The sequence below is a fragment of the Papilio xuthus genome, unplaced genomic scaffold (assembly GCF_000836235.2).
Source record: "Papilio xuthus unplaced genomic scaffold, Pxut_1.1 DF827756.1, whole genome shotgun sequence".
Taxonomy (NCBI): Eukaryota; Metazoa; Arthropoda; class Insecta; order Lepidoptera; family Papilionidae; genus Papilio; species Papilio xuthus.
Genome location: NW_013530893.1, coordinates 5,803,483 through 5,829,084, shown reverse-complemented (window position 1 = coordinate 5,829,084; position 25,602 = coordinate 5,803,483). Strand labels below are relative to the sequence as shown.

The 25,602-nt window shown below is 34.0% G+C and overlaps 1 protein-coding gene and 3 long non-coding RNA genes across 7 annotated transcripts in view; 2 read left to right on the top strand and 2 right to left on the bottom strand.

Moving 5' to 3' along the window:
• Hasp (Hig-anchoring scaffold protein) overlaps positions 1 to 15,235 on the bottom strand; it is a 64,896-nt gene extending 49,661 nt beyond the window's left edge. For 3 of the 4 annotated variants that reach the window (XM_013310321.1, XM_013310323.1, XM_013310322.1), the window contains exons 1-3: positions 15,117 to 15,235; positions 955 to 1,115; positions 744 to 846 (exon numbers count right to left, since the gene is read on the bottom strand). In XM_013310321.1, the coding sequence (XP_013165775.1) occupies positions 744 to 846; positions 955 to 1,115; positions 15,117 to 15,171 (319 nt within the window). In that variant the 5' untranslated portion in view covers positions 15,172 to 15,235. Of the gene's footprint in view, positions 1 to 743; positions 847 to 954; positions 1,116 to 1,676; positions 1,836 to 15,116 lie in introns of those variants that run through there. The other variant, XM_013310324.1, reaches the window with a different exon arrangement.
• Positions 15,236 to 18,770: 3,535 nt separating this feature from the next.
• Positions 18,771 to 19,534, top strand: LOC106116262 (uncharacterized). Its single transcript, XR_001227794.1, has 2 exons — positions 18,771 to 18,815; positions 19,288 to 19,534. It is a non-coding gene; the product is annotated as an uncharacterized LOC106116262 (long non-coding RNA).
• Positions 19,535 to 21,651: 2,117 nt separating this feature from the next.
• LOC106116269 (uncharacterized) lies at positions 21,652 to 22,496 on the bottom strand. The gene is made up of 2 exons (XR_001227797.1): positions 22,464 to 22,496; positions 21,652 to 21,728 (listed from the first exon to the last, which is right to left on the bottom strand). It is a non-coding gene; the product is annotated as an uncharacterized LOC106116269 (long non-coding RNA).
• A 1,435-nt stretch (positions 22,497 to 23,931) lies between these two features.
• LOC106116233 (uncharacterized) lies at positions 23,932 to 24,983 on the top strand. The gene is made up of 2 exons (XR_001227791.1): positions 23,932 to 24,005; positions 24,842 to 24,983. It is a non-coding gene; the product is annotated as an uncharacterized LOC106116233 (long non-coding RNA).
• Positions 24,984 to 25,602: the final 619 nt, after the last annotated feature.

The following is a 25,602-nucleotide window of genomic DNA, read 5'->3' as shown; positions in this document are numbered from 1 at the left end:
GAGTGTTTGTATGTAATGTCGAAAAAAGCATACCAAATGATTTATTTGCGTGGCTGTTGCGTAAAACCATTGATTTTTTATTTTTGTCAGTCTGTCTGTACCTGTTTGTTCCATGTAAATTACAGAATGGGTGGACCGATTTTAACAGGGTTTTCACGGGTAGGTTAGACCGCGGGATTGTTAGAGGCTACTTTTTTATTTCTGCACTAACAAAGTCGCGGGCCACTGCTAGTAATGCATTTAAATAAGCAACGGTCATCGCTAATTCCACAAATGAATGCAGCACATGTTTTCCAATTACGTGTAAATAAGTACGTTTTAATTAAGCAAAGTTTGATCAAACGAAGTAATTAATTTAATCTACTTCATTATTTAAATTAATTGAAATTCCAAATGTACGGCTTTATTTTTAAATTAATCTGGAGTCAAAAATAAATTTTATTTGTAATATTTGTTTTGACGGCAAACCAGGGCGCTGGATAGAAAGCGCGTGTCAAATGTCTACGAATTACACAGTCTCACACAACGCTTTTAACCGCCCCTCCTCCTCCTTTTCTAAAGGCATGGAAATAAAAGCGCCATAGAAATTTCGCCCATTATGCTAGTAGAGTTGGAGTTAATGTGTACGTATTTAATTATGACAATATAACTCGTTGGATTGTGAAAGTCAAATAATTTACCGGTGAATAGGAATCTGGATATCTTAAGAATAATATTCGTTTAGTTTATAGAAGTCCACTGACCTGGCTTTATACAGGACATGCCGCACGCTCCGTCGCAGAGGCATTTCTTCTTCTTGCTTTTGCAGTCTTCATCGGAAGAACACTTACGTAGACATTTCTGGCCCTATTGAAAATTACACATAAGTATTTAAGTCTTTATTATCGTATTCTTTGACGTTTAAGTTACTTTTTAGTCTGTGGTTACTGAGAGATTATTTTATTGTATACTAACTAGTAAGGTAGCCTGTTCCTCGTCACGAGGACAATCAGCGGAAGGCGAGTTGCGCGGATTCTTGTATACGCGGCCGTCGTCGTCGGCATCAGCGCGGCTCTGCGGCGTGGTGTCGTCATCGTCGTCATCATCCTCTGTTGTAGGACTCGGCAGCGACGACACTGGAACAAAACACGATTGACATAAGCAACATTCGTTTAAATGCCTTGTGCTATAACAGTAGCATTGATAAAACTGGTCATAGAATCGACGGTCAATCTTTTTTTTCATATCAAAAGGTGGTAAACGACCGAGCGGTCATCTGAGTTCGCTGTAATTGCATATGGGTTGCCTACCTTTAATGACGGAGGAGAGAATGCACAAAAAGAAAATATTTTCCTCATCCGGAAAGTCCACTTCCACTTCCCATCCTTATCTTTTATGAAAAAAGGTAGGAAGGGAAAGAGGACTAAAATTAAGACTCCGGGACGCACATTAATCAGACGAAAACGGAGTTGCTTCCATTTCACGCCTGTCTTCCGTGTAGTCGTGGTATATCACCGGGCGAACCGGGCCAATTCGTGCGAAGATATTGAAGCGGACTCTACCACTGTTAAATTTATATTCACTTTCTCTTTTATTTTCATCTTTCTGTCCTTTTCTCTCCGTAACGTAGGCACAGTATGTTCTATTTTTCCATACATCTCTATCAACCGTCATATTTGTATTCACACAATCCATACTTTCTTCATACTTCCTCTATCTTTGTAATATAAAACATCGTAATCTAATTTTGCTTCTCCCGCAAAGATGTGACAGTAATTTTCAAAAGCGACAAAATTAATAGAACTAGAAAAACATGGAATATTTTAACATAGCAAGTAAGAGTGAAACAAACAAAATCAAATATAATTTGCATGAGAGTGCCGCGAGTGCACTTGGCTACGCTTCACAGCAAACATAATACTCGGTTACAGTGACAGACGGAGCGGATAGCGGAAATTCTGATCAAATAATCTGTATTATCTATCACGTGTTATGTTTGTCATTAAATCATATATATGAAATTCTCGTGTCACAATGTTAGTTACCATATTCCTACGAAACGACTTAACCATTTGAGAATCGACTACTATCTATTTCTTGTTCCCGCGCGGACGGAGTCGCGGTCGACAGCTAGTCTATAATATAATCTGTCTTATGTTATCTTTGTTTCTCATGTTTTCGAAATAAGCCTAACTGTAGTCGTTTTATTGTTTCTTAAGCATTATTTTAGTACAGATTTAATAGCAATTCTGACTTTGATATTTTTATAGCTTAAAGTTCAAATAAAGAAATATAAACTTTATTGTAGGCTATCAAGAAACAAATTTGTATCATACCAAAGACGTTCTCCTTTCTCTCTCGTTCTCATTAACTTATTTATATCTTTCGTCTCTTTCGTGTAACGAAACGCCTAAACGTGACATGACCTTGATGAAAAAAACCGCTACATCTCGCTTCTAAAGTCTCACTATTTTCATCAGACTGTGTTACGCTCGCTTGTTACGCCGTGACTTTTACCGGAACGACATTCGACGCTATTCCATTTGCTGTGACGTCATCGTACGCCATTTCCCTGAGTACTTACTTGTATAGTAGTAATGTCAAATTGTTTTCTTGAGTTTGTTTAGAAACATATAGTACACTCTGATATTATTTAGAGGTCGCATAGTTTTGTGCAAAATTATCTAGCTATTGCCCGCGACTGCGTCCGCGTAGTATAATATTAAAAAATTTAATAAGTAGCCTGTGTTGTTTCCGACTATGTTCTATATGTATGCCAAATTTCATCAAGATCATGACGAAGATTAGTTACATAAGTGCTTTAACAACCAATGTTATTACTAATATTATAAATCCGATTGTTTGGATGGATGTTTGTTTGTTATCTCCAGAACGGCTGCATAGATTTCCCTAACACTTGGCATACATATAGAACATAGGAAGAACACAAAGGCTACTACTAATTAAGTATTTTTAAAATTCCGCGCAGACGGAGTCGCGGGCAACAGCTAGTACAAATTCTGTCAGAACCGGCTTCAATCGCGGCGGTACGATTATGCCAGCTCGTTTACTAAATAATAAGGAAAGGCATTATGGGATTGACATGTCCGATATTTACAAAAATCCCAAAAAAAAAGAGATTAAAAAAAAAGCTAGTACAACATAAAATCCAACGTTGGAACAATACGAACTAAAACAAAAGAGCGGGTAAATAAACTCAACACGCGATCAATTGTTTTGTCCAATCGCGAAGTATTCGAGTGCGGTTGAGTGCTCACTGCATTGTTTAATAAGACAATTGTTTTGCTTTCGAAGTGAATTTAATTCTCTGACTGTAGTCAGGGAATTAATTTCCCTTTCCACTTAGGTTCGGATATTGTACAGGAAATCAAAGTTCTTCCCGACTTGTACATGTATGCGATATTACGGAAAGATTTATGCAGCCATTCTGATACCTTCTAATATCCATCCATCCATTCATCTAAACATACGCTAAATAACTAAAATTATACATCATGGGAGTTTAGTCAAATTATTAAACAAAAAGGAAATTAAATATCACAATTAAATTAAAAAAAAGTAATCCTCTGCGCGAAATTAAACAAAAACTTAAGGAGTAGATAATGTGTTCTTCCAGACTATGTTCTACATTTGTACCAAATTTCATCAAGATCCGTTTATCCGTTCCGTACTTTCAAACAAACATCCATCCATATCCATCTAAACATTTGCTTTTATAATATTATATTAGAGAGAAGTACGATTAAATTTTCATAGAATAGAGTCACGTGGAATGTAATTAACTCTGACCGGAAATAGTTAAATATATCTAGATAAATTAGTTATATGTCTATTTCCAGTATAAGTTTTTACTAAGTAAAATAAAACCTTAAAAAATATATCGGGACATCTTTATACATCTATCTCTAATCAGGTCAAGGTTCGCAGGTACGTCGGGAAGACGGCTGAAAAATATCCACGTTACGAACGAACGTATTTTACGATTATCAAATTCAACAACGACGCGTAAGCATAAAAAAAATTACATTTAAATATTTTTACATGAAGATTTTGATGATTGCTTTTTTTAAGAATGTGACAAACATGCACGCAGATATTTGAACATCATATACTTTTTTTTTTAAATTATACACTAATTAGTAGGCTATGTGTTCTTCCAGATTATGTTCTACATCTACGCCAAATTTCAGCGAGATACATACAGCCGTTCTGGCAACATTCTATCAAACATCCATCCATCTAACCAAACTTTCACATTTATAATATTAGAAACAATATATACGTAGTATAAAACACTATATTTACTATATGTATATAAAAGTTATATCACATCATAGTATCGCGCTCTAAAAGTTAACCCGACCTTATTAACACATTTGAATAGGCCGTATAATTATACTTAATTAAAATATTTTGATGATGAATTTTAATTATTAAATACTCAACGTATGCTGTAAATAATGTCAAATATTTATTTTATAAATATTTACAAACTGGCAGTCGCACGCGACTCCGTCCGCGCGGAATTAAAAAAGAAATATGTCTATATGTCCTTCCAGATTATGTTCTATATGTATGTATGCTGGATTTCATCGAGATCCGTCCAGCCGTTCTGGAGATACCAAACAAACATCCATCTAAACATTCACATTTATAATATTAGTAAGATAGTAAGATTTGTAAGTTTGCATGTGTTGGTAATCTACAAAATACGATATAAATATTAAAACATCTTTTCTATTCTAGAAGTTTTATGGCTTAAAATTGATTTAACATGTTAGAAAGATTACCACAAACTAAAAACATCTCCTATTTGGGAATGCCAAATAACATCCCAATAGCGTGACCATCAACAAAGGGCAAAAATAACCCTTGTTCAAAACCGGACATACGTGTTACAATGAAAGCCTTACTAAAGAATGCTTTGTTACAACAAAATGATAAATAAAACACTTTATATAAAATATATAAGGGTTTTATAAACTTATTAAACATGTTCATTGATACAATATTGCATTTTAAGAATGAACATAGAAGGAAAGAATATGTTCTTCCAGAGTATGGTCATCTATGCCTTTCAGCAAGATTAGTTGAGCCTTTCTGGAAATACGTTCTAACATACATGCATCTAAAACATCTAAATCTAAACATTCGCATTTACAATACCAATAAGATATATTACGTGAAACGAAAAACACTGTATTGTACAATTTTGAAAAGACACTGAAGTGCGTTATAAAAAAAAACAATATAAAGCCAATACCTAAAGTACAATACAAGTGTAACAACTAGGCCAAGGTCAACCACAGCGACGCTTGAAAGCCTCTTCAGTTCACAAGCGAAGTTATATAAATGCGTCGCCACAAAAACTGTATACAATGCTGTACATAATACAGCTTAACCTAATTATAAAATCATGTTTCGACGAATAAAAAGACAAATATCACATAGTAAAAGATCTTACTAATATTATAAATGCGAATGTTTAGATGGATTAATGGTTTATGAGAACTGACGGCGTAAATAAAGACGCAAAAAAAGTGGGCATAGCAAATTGAAAATCCGTGGCCAAAGATTGACTGAGGTGGAAAAAATTGCTGTAACAAAACAAGGCTCACGAAGGGCTGTAGAGCTAGAAGAAGAAGAATCTGTAGAACAACTCAACAGATCTTATTGTAAATAGTCAATTTAATAAGTTTTTGGTAAATACCGCGCGGAGTCGCGGGTGTCAACTAGTATTAAAGAGCAACAATGCACTTCAATAATGTTAAAAATTGATTACGAATAATAGAAACGTCCAAGTTTAAAATTTCTTAAAATATAAAACCACAATGTGAATGCTATAATTAAGACGCGATATTATCTTTTTTTTATATTCTCAATAAAAAGAAACTTCCAAAGGAAACGATTCCAATTACAATCATTCCACTTTTCACGATAAACTCGGAAATGCTTTCTGTCGGAAACTTCAGTCGAGAATTGCGCCATTTAATTTATATCATTTCAAATGTTATTTTATTTAAAACTAAGTTTGAAATTAAAATATAAACTTAATTAGTAGCCTATGTATTTCCAGACTATGTTCTACATCTATGCCAAAACCTTGTAACAAACAACCATCCATTCATTCGTCCATCTTAACATTTACATTTTAATATTTTACTAATTTTATAAATTCGGATGTTTCGATGGATGGATGAATGGATGTTTGTTTGAAGGTATTTAGCTTCATGCAGAGCCATGGATGACAGCTAGTGTATAATATTAGTAAGATAGTAAGATATAAAATAGGAAAGCCAGCTCTATTAGAACTCTCGTATGAATAGGCCAGCTTAATAGACATATTGGCCCTGAATACAATTACGTACCATACGATGTTTTCAGACTATCAATCAAGAGTCATGTCTGAATCATGTCATTTAACAGTGATAGAGCCAGCTTTAACATCTTCACACGAATTGACCCGGCTCGCCCGGTGAAATACCACGACCACACAGAAGACAGACGTGAAGTGGAAGCTATTCCGCGTTTAGTTCTTTCCCTTCCCGCCCTTTTTCTTATAAGGAAAGGATGGGAAGTGAAAGTGGATTTTCCGGATGAGAGGATGCATGGGAAGGGAAAAAATTTTCTTTCCGTGCATCCTCTCCTCCGTCGATTAATGTAGGTAACGCATATGAATACGTATGTCTATGGGCAACGGTCACTTGGCTATTTCAGTGATTTCAGGGGGCCGCTTGCTCGTTTGCCACCTTATGATATAAAAACAAATCGGATTGGTCTAACAAAATTATTCTAAATCAAGTTAGATCTTTAGCATAAATGTTCATTAAACCTAGATATTTGAAGCGTAAGTTTTTTACTTCATAGCTTTGCATAAAGCTCGTTAGTGTGCTAATACGAATTAAGAATTCACAATTTCACTGATTACGTAATTCTTTTATTTTGTATCTGTCACCCGCGATTACGTACTCTTATGATTAAAATAATACTTATTTAATAGCCTACGTTTTCTTCAGATAATGTTCTACATCTGTGTCAAATTATAGCTAGATCCGTTCAGCCGTTCTGGAGATACCTTCTAACAAACATACATCCATCTATCCAAACATTCGCCTTTATAATATTAGTAAGATAAGATTGGATAAATATTTATCATATAATTTATTAACGAATTAATATTTACGCATAACATAAAATCAAGCAGCAATAGCCTAATGTTCAAAAATTCACAGGATAGTGGTTGATTCGAATTCGCATTTTAAACAGTATTAAATTCCAATGAAAATTACTAACCCTATTAATTAAAACTCATCATATCTTGTAAAATATTTTAATACAGATGACTAATACTTTCCACTTAAAATAACTATGTTTTTAGTTATAAAATTTGAAAAGCATGCAAAGCGAATGTCCGACCCAATTCCAGACTGTACAAGTTGCAACTACTATTAAATTGTTGAAGCGAACTTTAAATTGCAATGAACACGATACTATCGAGCAAATATTAAGTATTTTACTGCTTTCAGATTTATTATAAAACTTTTAAATGTTATACACAACGAAGTGCTTTGTGTACTAAAGGTCTTACTCCTCCTACCATCCTCTTTTAATAGGCATGTGATGTTAAAGGAAAGTGTATCTTGCATAGAAACGGGAAGTTTCCTCTTTTTGTGTTTCCCCTTTTCTATCAATTAAAGATGGATGAGGTACCTGAAATTGCGGATGTCTGGGCAACTGTTAATTCGCTATTTAAGCGAGTTTAAGTAGCCGCTTACTCGTTTGCCACTAAATCTATTTTGACCTATTCAAGCCGATCTTTTTCTATAGCAAACAAGCAGGTGATTAAAGTAACCAGATTTTCATTTGGTTTAACGTTAAATTAATACTAAGACTTCCAAATTATTGTATTTTTTAATATTCACAAAATTAAAACACAACAAGTGTAAAAATAAAAATTTCAAAATCAGAGAGAGAATCAGGAGCAGAGTTACGCGGTAAAACACATAAAAAAAGACGAATAAATAACCTTCTTTCTTTTTGAAGTCAGCTAAAAAACAGATATTTAATTAAATCTCAACGAACAGAAAGCACAGTTGGCAGTGTAATTGTGAATCCATCAATCACTTCAGTTCGTTTTCGAATTTTCAGGTGTCCGAATATCCGAGTGCTACGATGTGCTGCGACGTAGACAAATAGCTACGAAGTGCTACGGATATTTTCGTTGAAGTCTTTTTAGTACCGAAGTACTTTGCGTCATTTTCAGTCAAATTATCGTTAGAGTATTCCCGAGAAACGAACAAATATATTCCTTGAAGCTTTTTGTATGTAATTTGTGAAACATGTTTCTTGTTATTTTCAATGGAAATGAAGAACCAATAGTCTAATTGTTTAGGGTACGAACATCAAGCAGTTGTAGATTAGAATACCAGCATTAAACTATTGTCGTGAACCATACCCAAGTACAAGATTCATGCTTACTTAGCATGTTTAAAAGAAATATCAATAAATTAACAAAAAATCTGCTTATGAACAATAATGTTACAAAGAACATAAGTGATTGTTTGTTTGCAATAAATAGGCTTCGAAACTACGGAACCGATTTGATACATTCTTTCACTGTTGAGACGCTACACTATCCCTGGTTGATAGAAGCTATATTTATAAGTAGTTTATGTTTTTAATTCCGCGCGAACGAAGTCACAGGTAAGTACTAGTTAAAAAATTACGTCTACATTTAACACTTTATGGGTAACATGGAATTGGTAAGATTTTACGGCGCGTGTATACTCGACCTTGCCCCGAATGTTTCGCAAGAGCACGTCGAGTTACAGCCGTCAGATTGAAGTCAATCTAGTACGTAAATCAAGTACTCTTTAGTAGCTTTTCATATTTAATACCACATCAACATTCAACATAATACTTTAAGTACGACAGTACTGTATACAAAATAAAGACTATCTTACTAATATTATAAATGCGAATGTTTAGATGGATGTTTGGTTGAAGGTATCTCCGGAACGGCTGAACGGATCCCGATGAAATTTGACAGGAATGTAGAAGTGTGGAAGGACACATAGGCAACTAATTAAGTTTTTTTCTTAAAAAACGAACGGAGTGGCGGGCGACAGTTAGTTTTTACATATACTAAAACGTCCTTGTATATCAGACAAAGTCGGAATAACGTGAGTTTATCTTATAATCTTAAATCAAATTATTGACAGCATTCTTGTCTGTATATAAATTACAAGATGTCGCCCGCGACTTCGTCCGCCCGGAACTAAAAGAAATTTTAAATAGAAGTCTATGTGTTGTTCAAAGAGATCCATCCATTCAAACATTCACATTTATTATGGAAATACTTGAAAAGGTTTCTTTGTAAATTCTCTATCGCGATGGATGGGAAAATAATTCACAGAACAAATTCCACTCGCTTCAAATAATTCGCGGAACAAATTGGAGCTGCCTTTGAGAGAACTATTTGTGGAACAAATTCCTACATCTGTTAAGATTTTAAGAAACACTTAGAGCTTTATCTATAATGTTATAAAGAGGAAGGGTTTGTTTGTTTGTTTGCATTGAATAGGCTCGAATACTGAACCGATTAGAAAGATTATTTCATTGTTGAGAAGCTACACTATCCCCAGATGATATAGACTATAAATACCAATAGTATAAAGACCAATTTTATAAATGACTAGCTGTCGCCCGCGACTCCGTCCGCGTGGATATATAAAAAAACTTAATATGTAGATAAGTTAAATAAAAAGCAGCTATTCAAGGCTTGAATTTAAAAAAAAAGAATTAATAGTATCCTATTCCGTCTCCTGGCTCTAAGCTACCTCGTCACCAATTTTCTGCCATATCGCTAAGGCCATTCTTGAGTTATAAATAGTGTAACTAACATGACTTTTTAATATATATAGATTACGAATTTTTACCAATATTATAAAAGCGGATTTTTGGAATGAATAGATCCCATCGATCTATATGGATAATCTATAACGGTTGCATGGATGTAGCTGTAATTTGGTATATGTGTAGAACATAGACAGGAAAAACACATAGGCTATTAATATTTTTTTTATTCCGCGCGCACGGCGTCGCAGACGACAGCTAGTTTTTTTATTATTAAATTGTTCCACTTAATTCAATTTACAAGAGAATATTCTTAGAAGAATATCCGAACACTTTTATAGTGAAATTATTTCCGAGACGAGGGACGTTTTTCGAAGTCATTTCTCTGGAATGCGATGGAGCGGCAAATAAACGTTTCGCTTTATAAATTTCGATTACCTTCAAAAGAGGGACGAAATAAAAAAATACTTAGAGTGGACCGTTTTTTTTAATTATATAAAGCATTTCTTTTCAATTGGATAAAAAAAATTGTAAATAACACACAACAGCGAGCAGCAGACTTTTTTTTATTTGGCAGAGGTACTAAGAATTAGAGTACAAATGTCCCATAATAGTGTCATGAGAGTGTCATTCTCCAATGAACTACAGATTCGTTGTCAGTAATGAATAGTGTAATGTCAAAAATCTTACTAATATTATAAATTCGAAAGTTTAGGTGGATGGGTGGATGTTTGTTTGAAGGTATCTCCGGAGCGGCTCAATGGATTTTTATAAAATTTGCCATCATAGCTGTAGAACATAGTCTGGAAGAACATATAGGCGACTTATTACTTTTTTAAATTCCGTGCGGATGGAGTCGCGGGCCACAGCTAGTAATCTTATATTTAAGACATAAGAAAGTATGGTCCTGAAATTGAGGCTTTAAATTGTAAGTCTTTAAAATCTCAATCTCTAACTCTTTCCTTCCTCTCTCTCTCTTTCTCTCTCTCTCTCTCTCTGCTATTGAAGTCTAAAAAAAGTTGAAATAAACTCTAATAAATTAAATATTCCAACAATAAGTAAAAAGGTAACAAATATTTAAACATCCAATACAAACTAAATCAGAGTTCAAGTACGTACGTTTTTTCAATCGCGACTCCAAGCGGTCGGATCAAACGAATTACGCTGACTTTTTGACATTTCACTTTACTGGTTATTTGCTCATTTAATATTTTATGATCTCAATGGATTTATTGATTTACTAGCTGCTACCCGTGACTCCGTGTCCGCCGAATTAAAAAAAAACTTAATAAATAGCCTATGTGTTCGTCTAAACTATGTTCTACATCTATGTCAAATTTCATCGAGATACATGCAGCTGTTCTGGAGATACCTTCAAACAAACATCCATCTATCTAAACATTCGCATTTAAAATGTTATTAAGATTTAACATGCTTATTCATGAAAGAAAAACATCATTTGAATTTTAACAGTGGTAGAGCCAACAACAAACAATAATTACGAATGTGCCGGGCAGTGCAATATAACGAAAACACACAGCAGTCAGGCGTTAAGTGGAAGTAATTCTGAGGACCTTATGAGTGTACGTGTCGGAGGCCTAGTTTTGGTCCATGTTCCTTTCCTAATACTTTTCTTGTAAGGAAATTATGGGAAGGGGAAGGGGTTTTGTCAGAGGAGAGTACGCATAAGAAATATCAGTTTTCCATGCGTCTCTTCCTCTGTTGATTAAAGTTAGGCAACGCATCTGCAATTGCAGATGTCTATGGGCAGCCATCGCTTCGCTATTCCGATAAATTCACGTGACCTCTTATCGTGTGGCATCTTATAATACTTGATTATAATTAGCATGTTTACTTTTTAAGTTTCAATTTTTGAAATAGAAACTAAACTGGTAACATTATTCGATGAATTTGCAGAACTTAAAGGCACGTTTAACGTTGGTTTTCACTGCTAATGACAGTAGTGAAGCATGCGTATAACCAATGGAACTTGTATCATCGATTTTCCCGCGTTTAATTACTTTTCAACCGTTCGCTTTGAGGTCGCATACCGTTTGTAACATTCCGACGCACTGGCGTTTACTCGAATTACAAACGTAATTTGATTGCTTTCTAATGGGCGGTTAATTGATTAATACAAACATATAACTACATACATACAAAACATGCGACTTCTTTTGTTTATTTTTCACAACTTACAAGAGTCGCGTTTTTGCAATAATGATCGTTCCATTATAAAAGGTTCCCATCAGTGATTATTGAGTTTTAAATTAAAAAAATAACAATAATTTATCATCATCAGCCTGCCTTTAACCCTAGAAGAATTCCTTCAAAGAATTCAGTAAAAAAAAAACATGTAATAATGAATCAAAATAAACTATAATGTAGTCTTAAAACTAAGTCCAATCTAACCGCAATACAGATTTCCTATCAATTTAAAACTTACCTAGACAGATTACATATTGACAGAGTTCAAGATCGATTGGTGACATAAACATGTAGCAATATGTACCGCTAAGAGCGATTAGCCTGGGGCCGGCTGCGGGGAATGTCGGCCATTTGTATAGTTACAAACTTAATGCGAAGGGTTAACGGGATCGGACATGAAGGAGATTGCTTGTGACAGCACATATTTAACACTAGCTGTCGCCCGCGACTCCGTCCGCTTGGATATATATATTTTTTTATATATAGATAAATTAAATAAAAAGCAGCTCTTCAAGGCAAAAGAAAGTTGTGTTAGTTACACTATTTATAACTCAAGAACGGCTTTACCGATATGCCTGAAAATTGGTGAGGAGGTAGCTTAGAGCCAGGAGACGGACATAGGACTCTATTTATTCATTTTTTTTTCGAATTTATATCTTGAAGAGCTGCTTTTTTTTTAAGTTATCTATATACTATGTTTTTTATATATCCACGCGGACGGAGTCGCGGGCGACAGCTAGTTTATAATATTAGTAAGATATGATTATACCTCAATCTTCAAATGCAAAAAGGATCCATGTGTAATTATTAATATTTAATTTACCTACATTTTTTATTTAACGTAGTCATTTAGTTGTATCAAAAATATAGATATCTTACGAATAAATGGTTCTGACATTTGACATTATATTCGCAAAGAGAAAAACATTTTGCGGTTATACAATATAAAATCAATTCGATGGAAAATTGATATAAAACTGCCTCCAATTTTATTGCGGGCGGAGATGATTTGAAATAATAAGTTACAGTATAATTTTCTTTGTAACATCTATAGAGTTATGTCTTTTTATTAAATAAAATAATTAGTAGCCTATGTTATCATCCAGACTATGTTTTATAATTATGCCAAAATTCAGCGAGATCCATGCAGCCGTTCTGTACCTTCTTACAAACATCCATCCATCCAAACATTCGCATTTATAATATCAGTAAGATTAGCAGTTGGAATTGCTATCAGGTAGTATTTATGGGGAATTAAATCTAATAATAAAGATAGCCAATGTGAACCTGAATAGTATAGCTTCGCAAATAAAATTATAATGAAATGAACACAATAAATGCAATGGTTATCTTAAAAGATGTTACTCGTATTTTTGTATTCAACAGCACTTGAAAAAATGAGTTTAGTAGGGCTACCACCGCGGGGATTTGGAGTGACCTTAAAAGTGACAAAACGCAGTGATCCAACACAAAATGGCGGCACGTAAATATACATAGAGTTTTGAAAGCGCCCATTTCATGTTTATTCATCTTAACCTCAAAGAAAGATATTAAAATAGAAAGATTCAAATGGAAACTGTAACATTATTTTTGTGTCATATTTCATCAAAAAAAAAACTAAAAACATTATGCCGTATACGTATTTAAAAATAAAGCAATTTAATTCCAAGAAAAACTAAAAGAAAATATTTTGTTTGTTACGTGTTGAAATTAAAAAAAAATAATAAAATGATTGTAAAAATTCCTTTACACAAACTGTGGGTTCAGCCGACATTAAAAAAAAAAAACAAATCGTCATTTTTTTTATGACATGGGGGCAAACGAGCGACGTGAACACCGAGATGATCAACGACACCCATAGGCATCTGCAACACCAGAGGAATGGTGAAGAAAGGAAATGGTGGTCATCCGTATCCTTTTTAGTAAATAATAGACAACAATATATTTTTAACATAAGTTAATTCTAAACAAAGACACATCCTAATTTTCCAAACGAGTATATCATGTATCGTTTGCAAGTTGATTGCGTGTTAAAACAATTCCTAATAAGTTTAATGCCCCACTGACACCGGAACTGCAGCTACACGTTATCCAACTTCTTCACCCGTGAACGGTGATTCAATTCTTAAACCCTTTTTCCTCTAACTAATAATCCGAATAATTCAGCCAACAATGTGCGTACCGTTTTAACTACAACTAGTGCCAAAGTCGCGCTGCTATTTGCTTAGTGAAAATGTTGTTAACCTCATAAAATCTATTCTCTCTACCAATAGGTACTGATATGTTTGTTTATGTATTATACAAAAGGTTATTCTTTATAATATAAGTATGCATGTATTATATTAACTAGCTGTCGTCCACGAGTCCATCGACGCGTATTAAAAAAACTTTACAAGTAGCCTTGTTCTTACAGTACTATGTTTTATACCAAATTTCATCGAGATCTGTAGAGTTGTTCTGGAGATACCTTCAAACAAACATCCATCCATCTAAATATTCGCATTTATAATATCTTAATTATTAATAATTAATTAAATACGAAATAAGATAATAAAATAAAGATTTAAAAAAAACCTTCTTCTATCATCATCATCATCAGCTCAGTATATGTCCCCACCGAGGGGCTCGGAGCCAACCCTAAGTTAAGGGTGATTAGGCCATAGTCTTCTATCATACTTGAAAAAATATATAAATTATTATAAATGGTAACATAATCTATGTACATCATACGAATCATTGTATTTACATATGCAAAAATATCTAATTTCACATGAGATATATTTTACGCGGTTACTCTTTTGATTATTTTTTTATCCATTGTAACTGTAACCTTAACTATTTGAATAATATTAAATAATTTGCTGTATAATTCGATTCGCATATCCCGAAGTCTTCAACAAATCAATCGTACATATTGATTTATATTACAACTATAGTTACATATCTGAGATTTAATCTGTGGCTAATAGTAACATGTAGATATCAAAGTTATAGACAGAACAGTAAGTCGTAACTAAAGAAATTACTTAACTAAGTTATGTAAAATAACTTACCTCCAATCAGACATAGTGCCAGAAAGATAGCTAAAAGCAAATGATACTTCGACATCTTTAAGTTAATAACTTAGCACTTAGAACATGTTTGTAACACGGGCGCGTGTGTACGCTGCGCCTTTCACTCGCGGTCTGAAGCCAGACGTCCCTCTGGAGAGGGGCGCCCTCCCTTCAGACCCATCCCTCCAACTCCCCCGGTATAGGGGATGAAAGGCATGTACTGTACTTGAAATTATTGACTATTGTTACTTAGTCCACAATTAATTTCTACATTGAGCTATAATAAAGTATTTTATTACTTAATATTGTTAACTTACGTTAATTAAATAAAATTCCTTCGATAATATATTGTTATACCAACGCCTATCAAATATTAATAGCAATAACTCATAAGCTTAAATTTTATAGAAACTAAACATGCGTTAAAATAAAAAGGCGCATAGTTTTTTTTTCTAATTTTAATTTTAAAATAATATTTACCTTAAAGACAAGTTGTAAAAAAATAGAATGTAAATTAGATATAAAAAAAAACTTGTTAATAAGTGAACAAGATGAACAGACTCGTTCCTATTTGCTTAGCTACATAGATTTATAACCTATACCTAATTGGGAGCACAAAAGTAAGGCGAAATAAAGGTGAACAGAGACCTTTTGCTAAAGAAAATTGACAATACAAAATAACATTTGCAATATTTACGCCAGATTACTTAGATCAAACTTGTATGTAACACTCCATTTACATGTATTAAAAAAAAATAATAGCTTATATGTTCTTTTAGACTATGTTCTATATCTATGCTAAATTTCATCAAGATCCGTTGAACCATTCCGGAGATATCTTGCCAGAAAAATCCATCCATTTATCTTAACTTTTGCATTTATCATATTAGTAATATGTATTTATGGAGTAATATGACATTTTCATTGATTTGACAGTTTAAAAGACTTGAGTTTTTAAAGGGAACTTGATCATTATTTCCGCTACATGCATAACTAATAGGTTGAATCGTGATATTAAAAAAACACAATCAAAATAAAGATTCATGAGCAAACAAATCGATTTAAGCGTGAAACCGACTAACAAATTGTTCATGAATGTTTGTTGTTTGTGTTTGAATTGTATATACATGCGTTTTCCAATTTGTTATATATCTTTAAAATACTTAGTTAAAAAATAGGACTAAACAAAAAACATAATTATTTATCTTACTATAATTATAAATGCGAATGTTTAGATGGATGTTTGTTTGAAGGCATCTTCAGAACGGCTGCATGAATCTCAATGAAATTTTTGCATAAATGTAAAACATAGCCTGGAAGATCACATTGACTATTAAGACGCTGCGTTATGAACTATCGCGTTTTTAAGGGGTTGAAGGAGGTCGTAATCGTCCGTAAAATAACGTATCTACCGTTCGACCAGAATTTAGATATGATAGATATGTATTAAATAAAGCATTTAGATTTCTTAAATTCATCGTAGATTTGCAGATGCACAGTTTTTCCTAACGTAGAAGGCACATTTCCAAAAAAATAATTTATCGAGAAAATTGCATCCGATAAAAATTCTGTTCGACCAGAATCTAGTTAAAGCAATGAAGTTACACATACTAAAATATGACTAACCAAGTCTTTTTAGATGTCTTGTTCTACGCTTTTTAGTAAGCGTATTTTGCGTCTTACAGGGCCTTAATTAAGTTTCTTTTAATTCGGCGCGGACAGAGTCGCAGGCGACAGCTAATCTAAAGATGAATACTACACATTATAAAAAAATCCATTCTTTTACCTTACAATTTAAATTTGTTTTATTTCCAGAACATTCTAAACAGTCAAATTCACTCGAATCACGAACATCTTTAAAACAGAATACAAAAATATACTAATTAAAATAATTGGCGAAACGAAACGTAACTAATATAAAGCTAGGAACCGTTTACTTCAAAACGGCATGTTTATTATTATAGCTGTTTTACAAAACGTTAGATTTTAATTTATTTTATTTTATTTTACTAATGATCGAAGTTTAAAGGTTATAAAAGGTATGTATTCATTTGTAACTTTTTATCACGTAATTTCATTTATCTATTTTCAATATAACCATCTCTTTCATTGTCTATGAAAAAGACAGAGATAGCAAATTTGTTTTCTTATAATTGTCAAGACATTTAAATTAACGGCCAGTCCACCTTCGAAAATGTATGGAACTGGCACGCACCACAAAGTTTGTCTAACCCCTCAGGTAGCAGACTTGTGGAGCAATTGAGATTATTGGTTTTCTTAACAAACAACATAACTCACGCCCGTAACCAAGATTGGTAGACAGAGACCACATACCTCCATTTGGCGCGATCATCTACGCATACATGCACCTCGGTATCAAGCGCTCTTCATACATTTCTCGAGTATTTCATTAATATGGTATAACCGGTTTCTGACACATAAATCTTTATATATATAATTCTTCTGTGAGTGTGTATGTCACTGAACTTCCCTCAAACGACTGGACCGATTTTTATGAAATTTTTTTTTTTTTGTTCAAAGGGATCTGGGAATGGTTTAGATTCATAATTTTCATCAAATATTAACTTCATATTAATTTATTTAAATTAAAGACGTGTAGACAGGACAACGTCTGTCGGGTCCGCTATCTCTCTATAAAATATATCGTCATCCCTGTCTCTGATCTTTGATATAACAGAGACAACGATATGTTTTAAACGTGGATTTTGCTCTCAGAAACCCACGGTAAGCCCGTCTGGGACGACCCCTACCGGCACTGATGCTCATTTTGGTGCTATTTCCTTTTGTTAATCTCTTTTCGTATAACCTTTCAAAAGATGGAAGAGTCCATACTGCTGATACTACGAAGGGAAAATGATGATGATTTTTTTTGTTTCAGATCACAGATGGCGTTAATTAAACTTTTTATATTACTAACATTGTTCGTATTAGTGTCAAGTTGGCATACGTATAGACGGATTCCTTTGCCTAAGCTGAAAGAAGAACCGGAAGTGAAGAGAATTCATTGTGACCAGACCAATGATTATTGTGGCAGTATTCCTATACCACAGAGGAGAGACTATTGGATCCCATTTCCAGGGTAGTGACATTTTAGCTTGTGTTTACTTTAAATTTTAGAACACGTATTTTTTTCTTAATGTTATTTTGAATAAAGAATTTTATTGTTCGAATTTCAAATTGTTTTATTTTTTATGCCTTGTTTACATTATGCCAGTAAAAGACAGCAGCGATGTCCAACCATGGTCTGTTTTGTATCACTGGCGCCAGGTGTTTACATGCCAATAGTATTCCAGCGCGGATTTTAAGGGCTACTGTCTTACTGTACTGGCAGAATGTAAACTAGGCATTGTTTTCATTTTAATTTTGGAATGACAAACCTGAAATTCGACGTATTTTTAAATATTGCTTATAATAAGACGACTAAGTAATATTATCTTTTTTTATATTAACAATATTTTATAATTATCGCTTGTTTTTTTTGTATTTCAAAAATACCATTCTTTATTTATATCTCGTTTAAATTAAAATTTTTAATTTTAGATAAATTTAATTTTCTATGGTTTAACGTCGTAAAAATAATTTTCAATTATTTTTTTTGGTACGCATCAATTTTATTTACATTATAAATAACGAAAGAAATTAAATCATTCATTCGTCTTCCAGAAACGGTCTAAACGAGTAAGTTAACAAAATATAATTTTCAAAACTCTCATTTTTTTAATATTACAATTATTAATCGTAGGTTTCTTAGACCAAAATTCCAATTTGGTCATATTATCACTGTTTTTAAAGACACAGGGATATATGTTTTAATACAATAATTTTGAGTAATTTTCGTCTCAGAAACCAACGGTAAATAACTCAATATGCTAACGCAATAGGTGCTATGCTATGCTATGTCAGAAAGAAAAAGCCAAAAGATCTTGACAGAGCGGCTTTAGTGAGCTATCATAATTTAGTTTAACTTACAAGTACGAAAGATATTTGTCGATCTACACGTCTGTTACAAATGACGTAATCTCTGTTTCTAACTGTCTAAAGAAAACGTTATGTCATACCTATCATGTTTATGTACACTAAGGGTATCCCTTAGTGACTGAGTAAGGTATAATATAACTATGCCTTAATATAAATAATATCTTATTCTCAGACAGCAATGGCAGCCCTGAAGCTTTTTGTCCTTGTCGCGTTGATTGGAGCTGTGATGTCCGAGGAATGGCTCTCCAGTCGTCGCCGGCTGGCCCCTAAGGAACCTGCCGCAACCGAAGATCCCAACTTCAAAGAGGTTAAGGTTGAACCATGCGATGTTGAAAAGAACAACTTCTGCGGCAGCCTGCCTACTGCACCCGTCCTCAAGCAGGGCGAAGGATTCTACTACCCCGGCTAATAACGACCAAGATATGAGGAAATTGTTTAAAAAATAAATAAAATTTCCCATATATAAAGATATTTTAATATTTATTGAATGAATGTGTCTCCTTCCCTGGTGTCATACGACCACAAAGAAGACAGGTCAAGTGACAATCGTTCTGCGTTTGGTGCTAGTGCGAGACCAATTTTAGTCTCTTTTCCCTTCCCACCTTTTCCTTATAAGGAAAGGATGAGAAGGGGAAGTGTTGACAAACGTGGATGCATAAAGAGTTGAAATATCGTGTGTCTGTGCGTCCTCTTCTCTTATCCAATTGCTACCTTAAAATATTTAAAAAAAACTTCAATATATTTAATGAATGAGGTATATAAGGTCGGCACTTTGTCTCTGGATCTCTTGATATTAATTTCTATGGATACACGGTGGACAGGTCGCTCTGACATAAAAACGCTTAAGTTACTTTCTGAATTAATATACAAAGGTCCTATATTACTACTTATTAATATTAACATTAGTTCGGTTTCCAATACTGTTACTGTCAGCTCAAATGACGAAAATCAAATAGGCACAAAAAATACGGCTTTATAGCCTATCCGGTGAACAAGTCAGTTGCGCTTGAGAAACGCGCCTTTTGAGGTTCCTGGCAGTTAATTCTATCTCTATTCCATCTCTATATTCTATCCAGGACCTACAGATTGCAAATCAAGTGCTTGACCCCTAAGCCACCAACGCATTCAATGGAATTAAATGGAAAGAACTACCTGGAATATCAAATTGCTTTTACACTGATATAACAACGGCTAAACAATCACGTATATTCGTTCGGTGACGGCACCGACTTGTTTCGAGCCCATCGGGGGCCCTTCATCAGGATGAGTGGTACTGGTATCATTTCGCGGACGCGGCCCGTCGCTTACTGCGCCTGCGCTCTTAGGGCGCGTCTTGGGGGGGCGGGGGGTCACGGGATGCGCCGGCGTGGTCGACGAAGTTGATGCCAAAGCGTCGGTGGTGTTGTTGTTCAAGTTTCGGAAATAATACCAGTATCACTCATGCTGATGAAGGGCCCCCGATGGGCTCGAAACTAGTCGGTGCCGCCACCGGACGAATATATATACGTGAGTGTTTAGCCGTTTTTATATCAGTTTAGTATAATGTCTCACGAAAGTTTGAATAATCAATTTGCTTTTGTTATTAATCTCTATTTTATAATAACTTTTTAAAACTCGAATTAAACTATCATATTTTTTGTGATTGAGTAGTCTTCTAGTCTAGCTTCCCCAGACGTGTCCGGCCACAGATTACACATCGGCTAAACCTCGTTTAAGAGTAACTAAGCTCAAGGGCTCCCTCAGGAACCTCGGGTCGGGATGTTACTTCGTTATTATTACCGGATTGAAACTCTACCGTGTTCCGATTAAATTACTTACTAAAAACGTTGCTTAGTTTGTATTTTGCTCAAAATTCACATTGGTATAATCAAAGATTTCAATCTTTTTCTTTATATTTTTTTATTAAAATCACAATTTCTTTAACTTTATAGTTCTCTCACAGATCTATCTAGTCATAAATAATACAAATACTTGACTTCTAATTTCTTTTAATAAACTGACATACACAAGGTCATGTTTTTGTGCGTAAGATTTTATGTATACATAAATATGTTGGTTTGTGTGTAAGTTCCATTGTGACTAGAAGATTAAAAGATTTTGGCATCTGCTCATTCTTACGATTTGTATTCCGTCCCTAATCGTCATAAAGATACAGTTAATGGCAGTGGCGTTAGGGCAGGGCGAGGGGTTATCGCCCAGGGCGCTAGTCATAAGGGTACGCCAAAGTCGGATTTAAAGGGGCGCCTGCCGACCCCAAAGATAATCCTATATATGGAAGATTTCCCTGATACCAAAAAAGTAGGCACCGCAAAAATCTCGCCCAGGACGCATAAAACTAAAACCAGGCCTGGTTATTATGGTGATTGGGTTTTAAAATTAATAAGAACGGTATTTTATTTATCGTTTTTTATTCAGTTCTAAATGTGGTGGTGTGATATTGCCATCGTTGCAGTTGACTGAGTTATCGTTGCAGGGGGATCTCTGTACGTTGGTGGGTTGATTAGCTACCTGGTTTTGTAGCAATCCACTTCGTCTCGTATAATCGTGGTCGCAAACGACAGCTCCAATCACAGCTAAGATCACCAACAGTTTTAACAGCGCCATCTCTGTATCCTAATGAAAAATATAAATGTCAGTTATTTAAATTTTAAATTTGGAACGCAAATTCAAAATTTAAAAGTTCTATTTTATACATCATCTTTGTTGTAAAACCATATGCAGATTGTTTCAATGATAATTTATTAAATACTAGCGATCGCCCCGACTTCGTCAGCACAGGATTTTTTTTTGATATCATAAGGTGGCAAACGAGCGAGCGGCCACCTGAAATTGCTGAAATAGCGAAGTGACCGTTGCCCATAAACATACGCAATTGCATATGCGTTGCCTTCCTTTTATCGACGGAGGAGAGGATGCACAGGAAGAAAAAATATTGTCCCTTTCCATGCATCGTCTCCGGAAAGTCCACTTCCACTTCACATTTTTTCCTTATAAGAAAAAGAGTGGAAAGGGAAAGAGGATTAAATTAGGCCTCCGGGACGCACACTCATCAGACGAAACGCGGAATTGCTTGGGTATTTCACCGGGCGTACCGGGCCAATTCGTGCGAAGATGTTAAGAAGAAATTTTACAAATTGATTTTTCAATATAAGCTAAGCAAATTCTCTATATTGCATACAGACACTCCAATTTTATTAACATGTATATATTAGAGTTAGGAATTAATTGGGCAAACGTAGTTTAATGTCGTTTTATTTTAACTTTTTTTAACTAAATAAATACTGACCTTGTAATATTCAACACAGATTAAAAATATTCAAAATATAATAAACAATTTCTTTAACTTACTTCTCCGGCTGATTCTCAAAAACTTCTGAAAGAATTTAAAATATTGACTATTTAAACTACAGTTAAATTGATGCATAACATAAAATAATTGAGTATTTGTTACGGTGACATGAAAATATAAAATAAATAAAATTATTTTACTATCAAAAATCTATAAAAAGGTTAAAAATATTGAAAAATTAGTTACATAAATATTTTAGGTAAGAACTACATCTTACTAACATTATAAATGCAATTGTTTGGATGGATGGATGTTTGTAAGAAGATATCTACCGAATGGCTGCATGGATGTCGCTGAAATTTGACATAGATGTAGAACGTTAAGTTTTATTTAATGCCTCGCGGACGCAGTCGCTGGCGACAACTACTATAGTATTTACCATACCGTCTCAGGAAGGACAGTATGTTCCAATATTTTGAAGGTTCTGAACTTCGCGAGTGTTAACATTTTTATGTTAATGCCAAAGTACCTTACAACTTATCTTTTTTTGAATACTTATAAAATTGTCATCGTAATTTTTAACGCAAATGCTCACTGAAGGCCGCACTTAGTATAGATTGTTCTTAAGTTAACTAAGGAATAGCATGTTACCTTAAAATTATTGAATGTGTCCATTAAATGAAAATTATTTATTTTTATTTCAAATTGTAACTATGATGAAATTCATTTTGTTGCTATTGTTAGTTTTGGGCGGAGTTTTTTGTCAGAACAGTCGCAGATTACTACCCGAGGATATTCTGGAGTCACGTTATAATAATTCTAAGCCAGACGCTGGTCAGTGTAATGGCGGAAATTGCGGAGGTTAAAATAGACGTGTTAATAATAAAGGATAAATATCAATTTAAATAGAAAAAACATTTAAAAAGTAAAATTATATTGAACTTTAGTATTTATGGTTTATTTATTTTTTATTTTACACATCCATCCTTGAACGAAATGAAGTAAACACAGGAACGTCAAATTCAAACATGGCGGCAATTACGATATTTGACATTTTGTTTATTTCGTGAATTTGTGTTACATTAAGTGAAGCACTATTGTAAAATCTTACTAATATTACAAATACGAAAATACTAATATTATATATACGAGTATATCTCCAAAAAAAATTAAACGGATCTCGATGAAATTTGGCACAAATGTCAAACACGAAAGGAAAGATTTTTTTAATACCGCGTAGGCGAAGGAAGTTATGGACAAATGCTAGTAATAAATAATAAAATAAAATTATTCCTGTTTGATTTTTTCTTGACTTCTTATTGTAATTTTAATTATTGAAATTGTTTTGATAAATATTTCCTTTTTATTGGTAACTTGTTTTAATAAAATTATTTAAAGATAATTTTCTCGCGTTTTAACTTGCGTAGAACACGCACTTTCAATATATTTTATTGTTTACAATTTTTAATAAAACTAATTTACGATTATTTATAGCTATGGATCAATTAATTTGCAATCGCATATAACACAAAGAAAATAAACTATAGTCAACTTCCAGACATGATCGGAGGTGGAATAAAAGAAAAAGGGCGGCAAAAATGGTAAAAAACTGACACGTTAAACTTTAATTTGACTTATTCAAACTTTCGTGAGACATTATACTAAACTGTTATATAAACACGGCTAAACACTCACGTATATACGTCCGGTGGCGGCACCGACTAGTTTCGAGCCCATCGGGGGCCCTTCATCAGGATGAGTGGTACTGGTATTATTTCGCGGACGCGACCCGTCGCTGACTTTTTTTTGATAAGATTCTTGATTTATTTTGATGAGTTTTCATTCTAAGTCCTTTGCCTACAATACCATTCAGTAAGATTTAAGGTGTAGTTGACATGACGGTGGAGAGGACGCACAGATGAAGGATATTTCCCATTTGCAACATCCTATTAAAGGTACGCAACGCATCCGCGATTGCGGTTGTCTATGGGCAAGTCGCTTTGCTATTTTGACGAATTCATGTGGCGCGTTTGTCTGCTGAATAGAAAAGGACAGTCCGACAGACAGACAGACAGTAATAGAGACTCCAATTTTATTTATATATATGTCTATATAGTCTATACAGATTATCTTATATATAAAATTCTCGTGTCACAATTTTCGTTCCCATACTCCTCCGAAACGGCTTGACCGATTCTCATAAAATTTTGTGAGCATATTGAGTAGGTCTGAGAATCGACCAACATCTATTTTTCATCCCCCTAAATGTTAAGGGTAGTCCACCCTACATTTAATCCTTGTCCCTTTCCTAAATTTTTATTTTTAGACAAACACGCGGACGGAGTCGCGGGCGACAGCTGGTTATTTGTAAAAAAAACAAATGACTACTTAAATTCAACAACACGCGTGTTTAAACAAAGATGTTTTTTTTTTCCAGTTAACAATGAAAACTCTCCTCAACGCCTCAATTCTTATAATTATCTTTCATGGAACTTTATGTCACTTAAATCGAAGAGATGGTGGCATTTTAGATATATCAGTGACATCAAAAGTGTTAACACTAAACAGAGATATGACAACAGAACAATGTAATGAAAATAACAACTTCTGTGGTGGAGGTCTCGGACAAACTGAAGTTGTTAATGATGACACCTTTATTCCTCATGGATAAAATGCGTCCACCATAACATGACACCCTTGTGCGATTACGTCATTTTGAACTATTTATAAAACGGAGTTACTACTACTACAATATTACTATTTTAAGGTTATTTTATAAAATTGTATACACCCGTAGCTCTGACGTCATCTGACTAGTCTCTTATGTTAGTAATTAACTTTATTTATGTTAATCTAAATTGTTTTATTCATAATATATTTATATTCTCAGTACTTTACATTAATTATTATATTAAAATGTACATAACATTTTTAATTTTAATGAAACAATGATGAACAACTCGACTATAGTGGTTTCAGGCGGCAACAGTGGTAGAGCCCGCTTTAACATCATCGCACGAATTGGCCCGGCTCGCCCGGTGAAATACCACGACCACACAGAAGACAGACGTCAAGTGGAAGCTGTTCCGCGTACAGTGTAATGAGTGTGCGTCCCGGAGGCCTAATTTAGTCCTCTTTCCCTTCCCACCCTTTTTTTATAAGGAAAATATTTTTTCTTTCTGTGCATCCTCTCCTCCG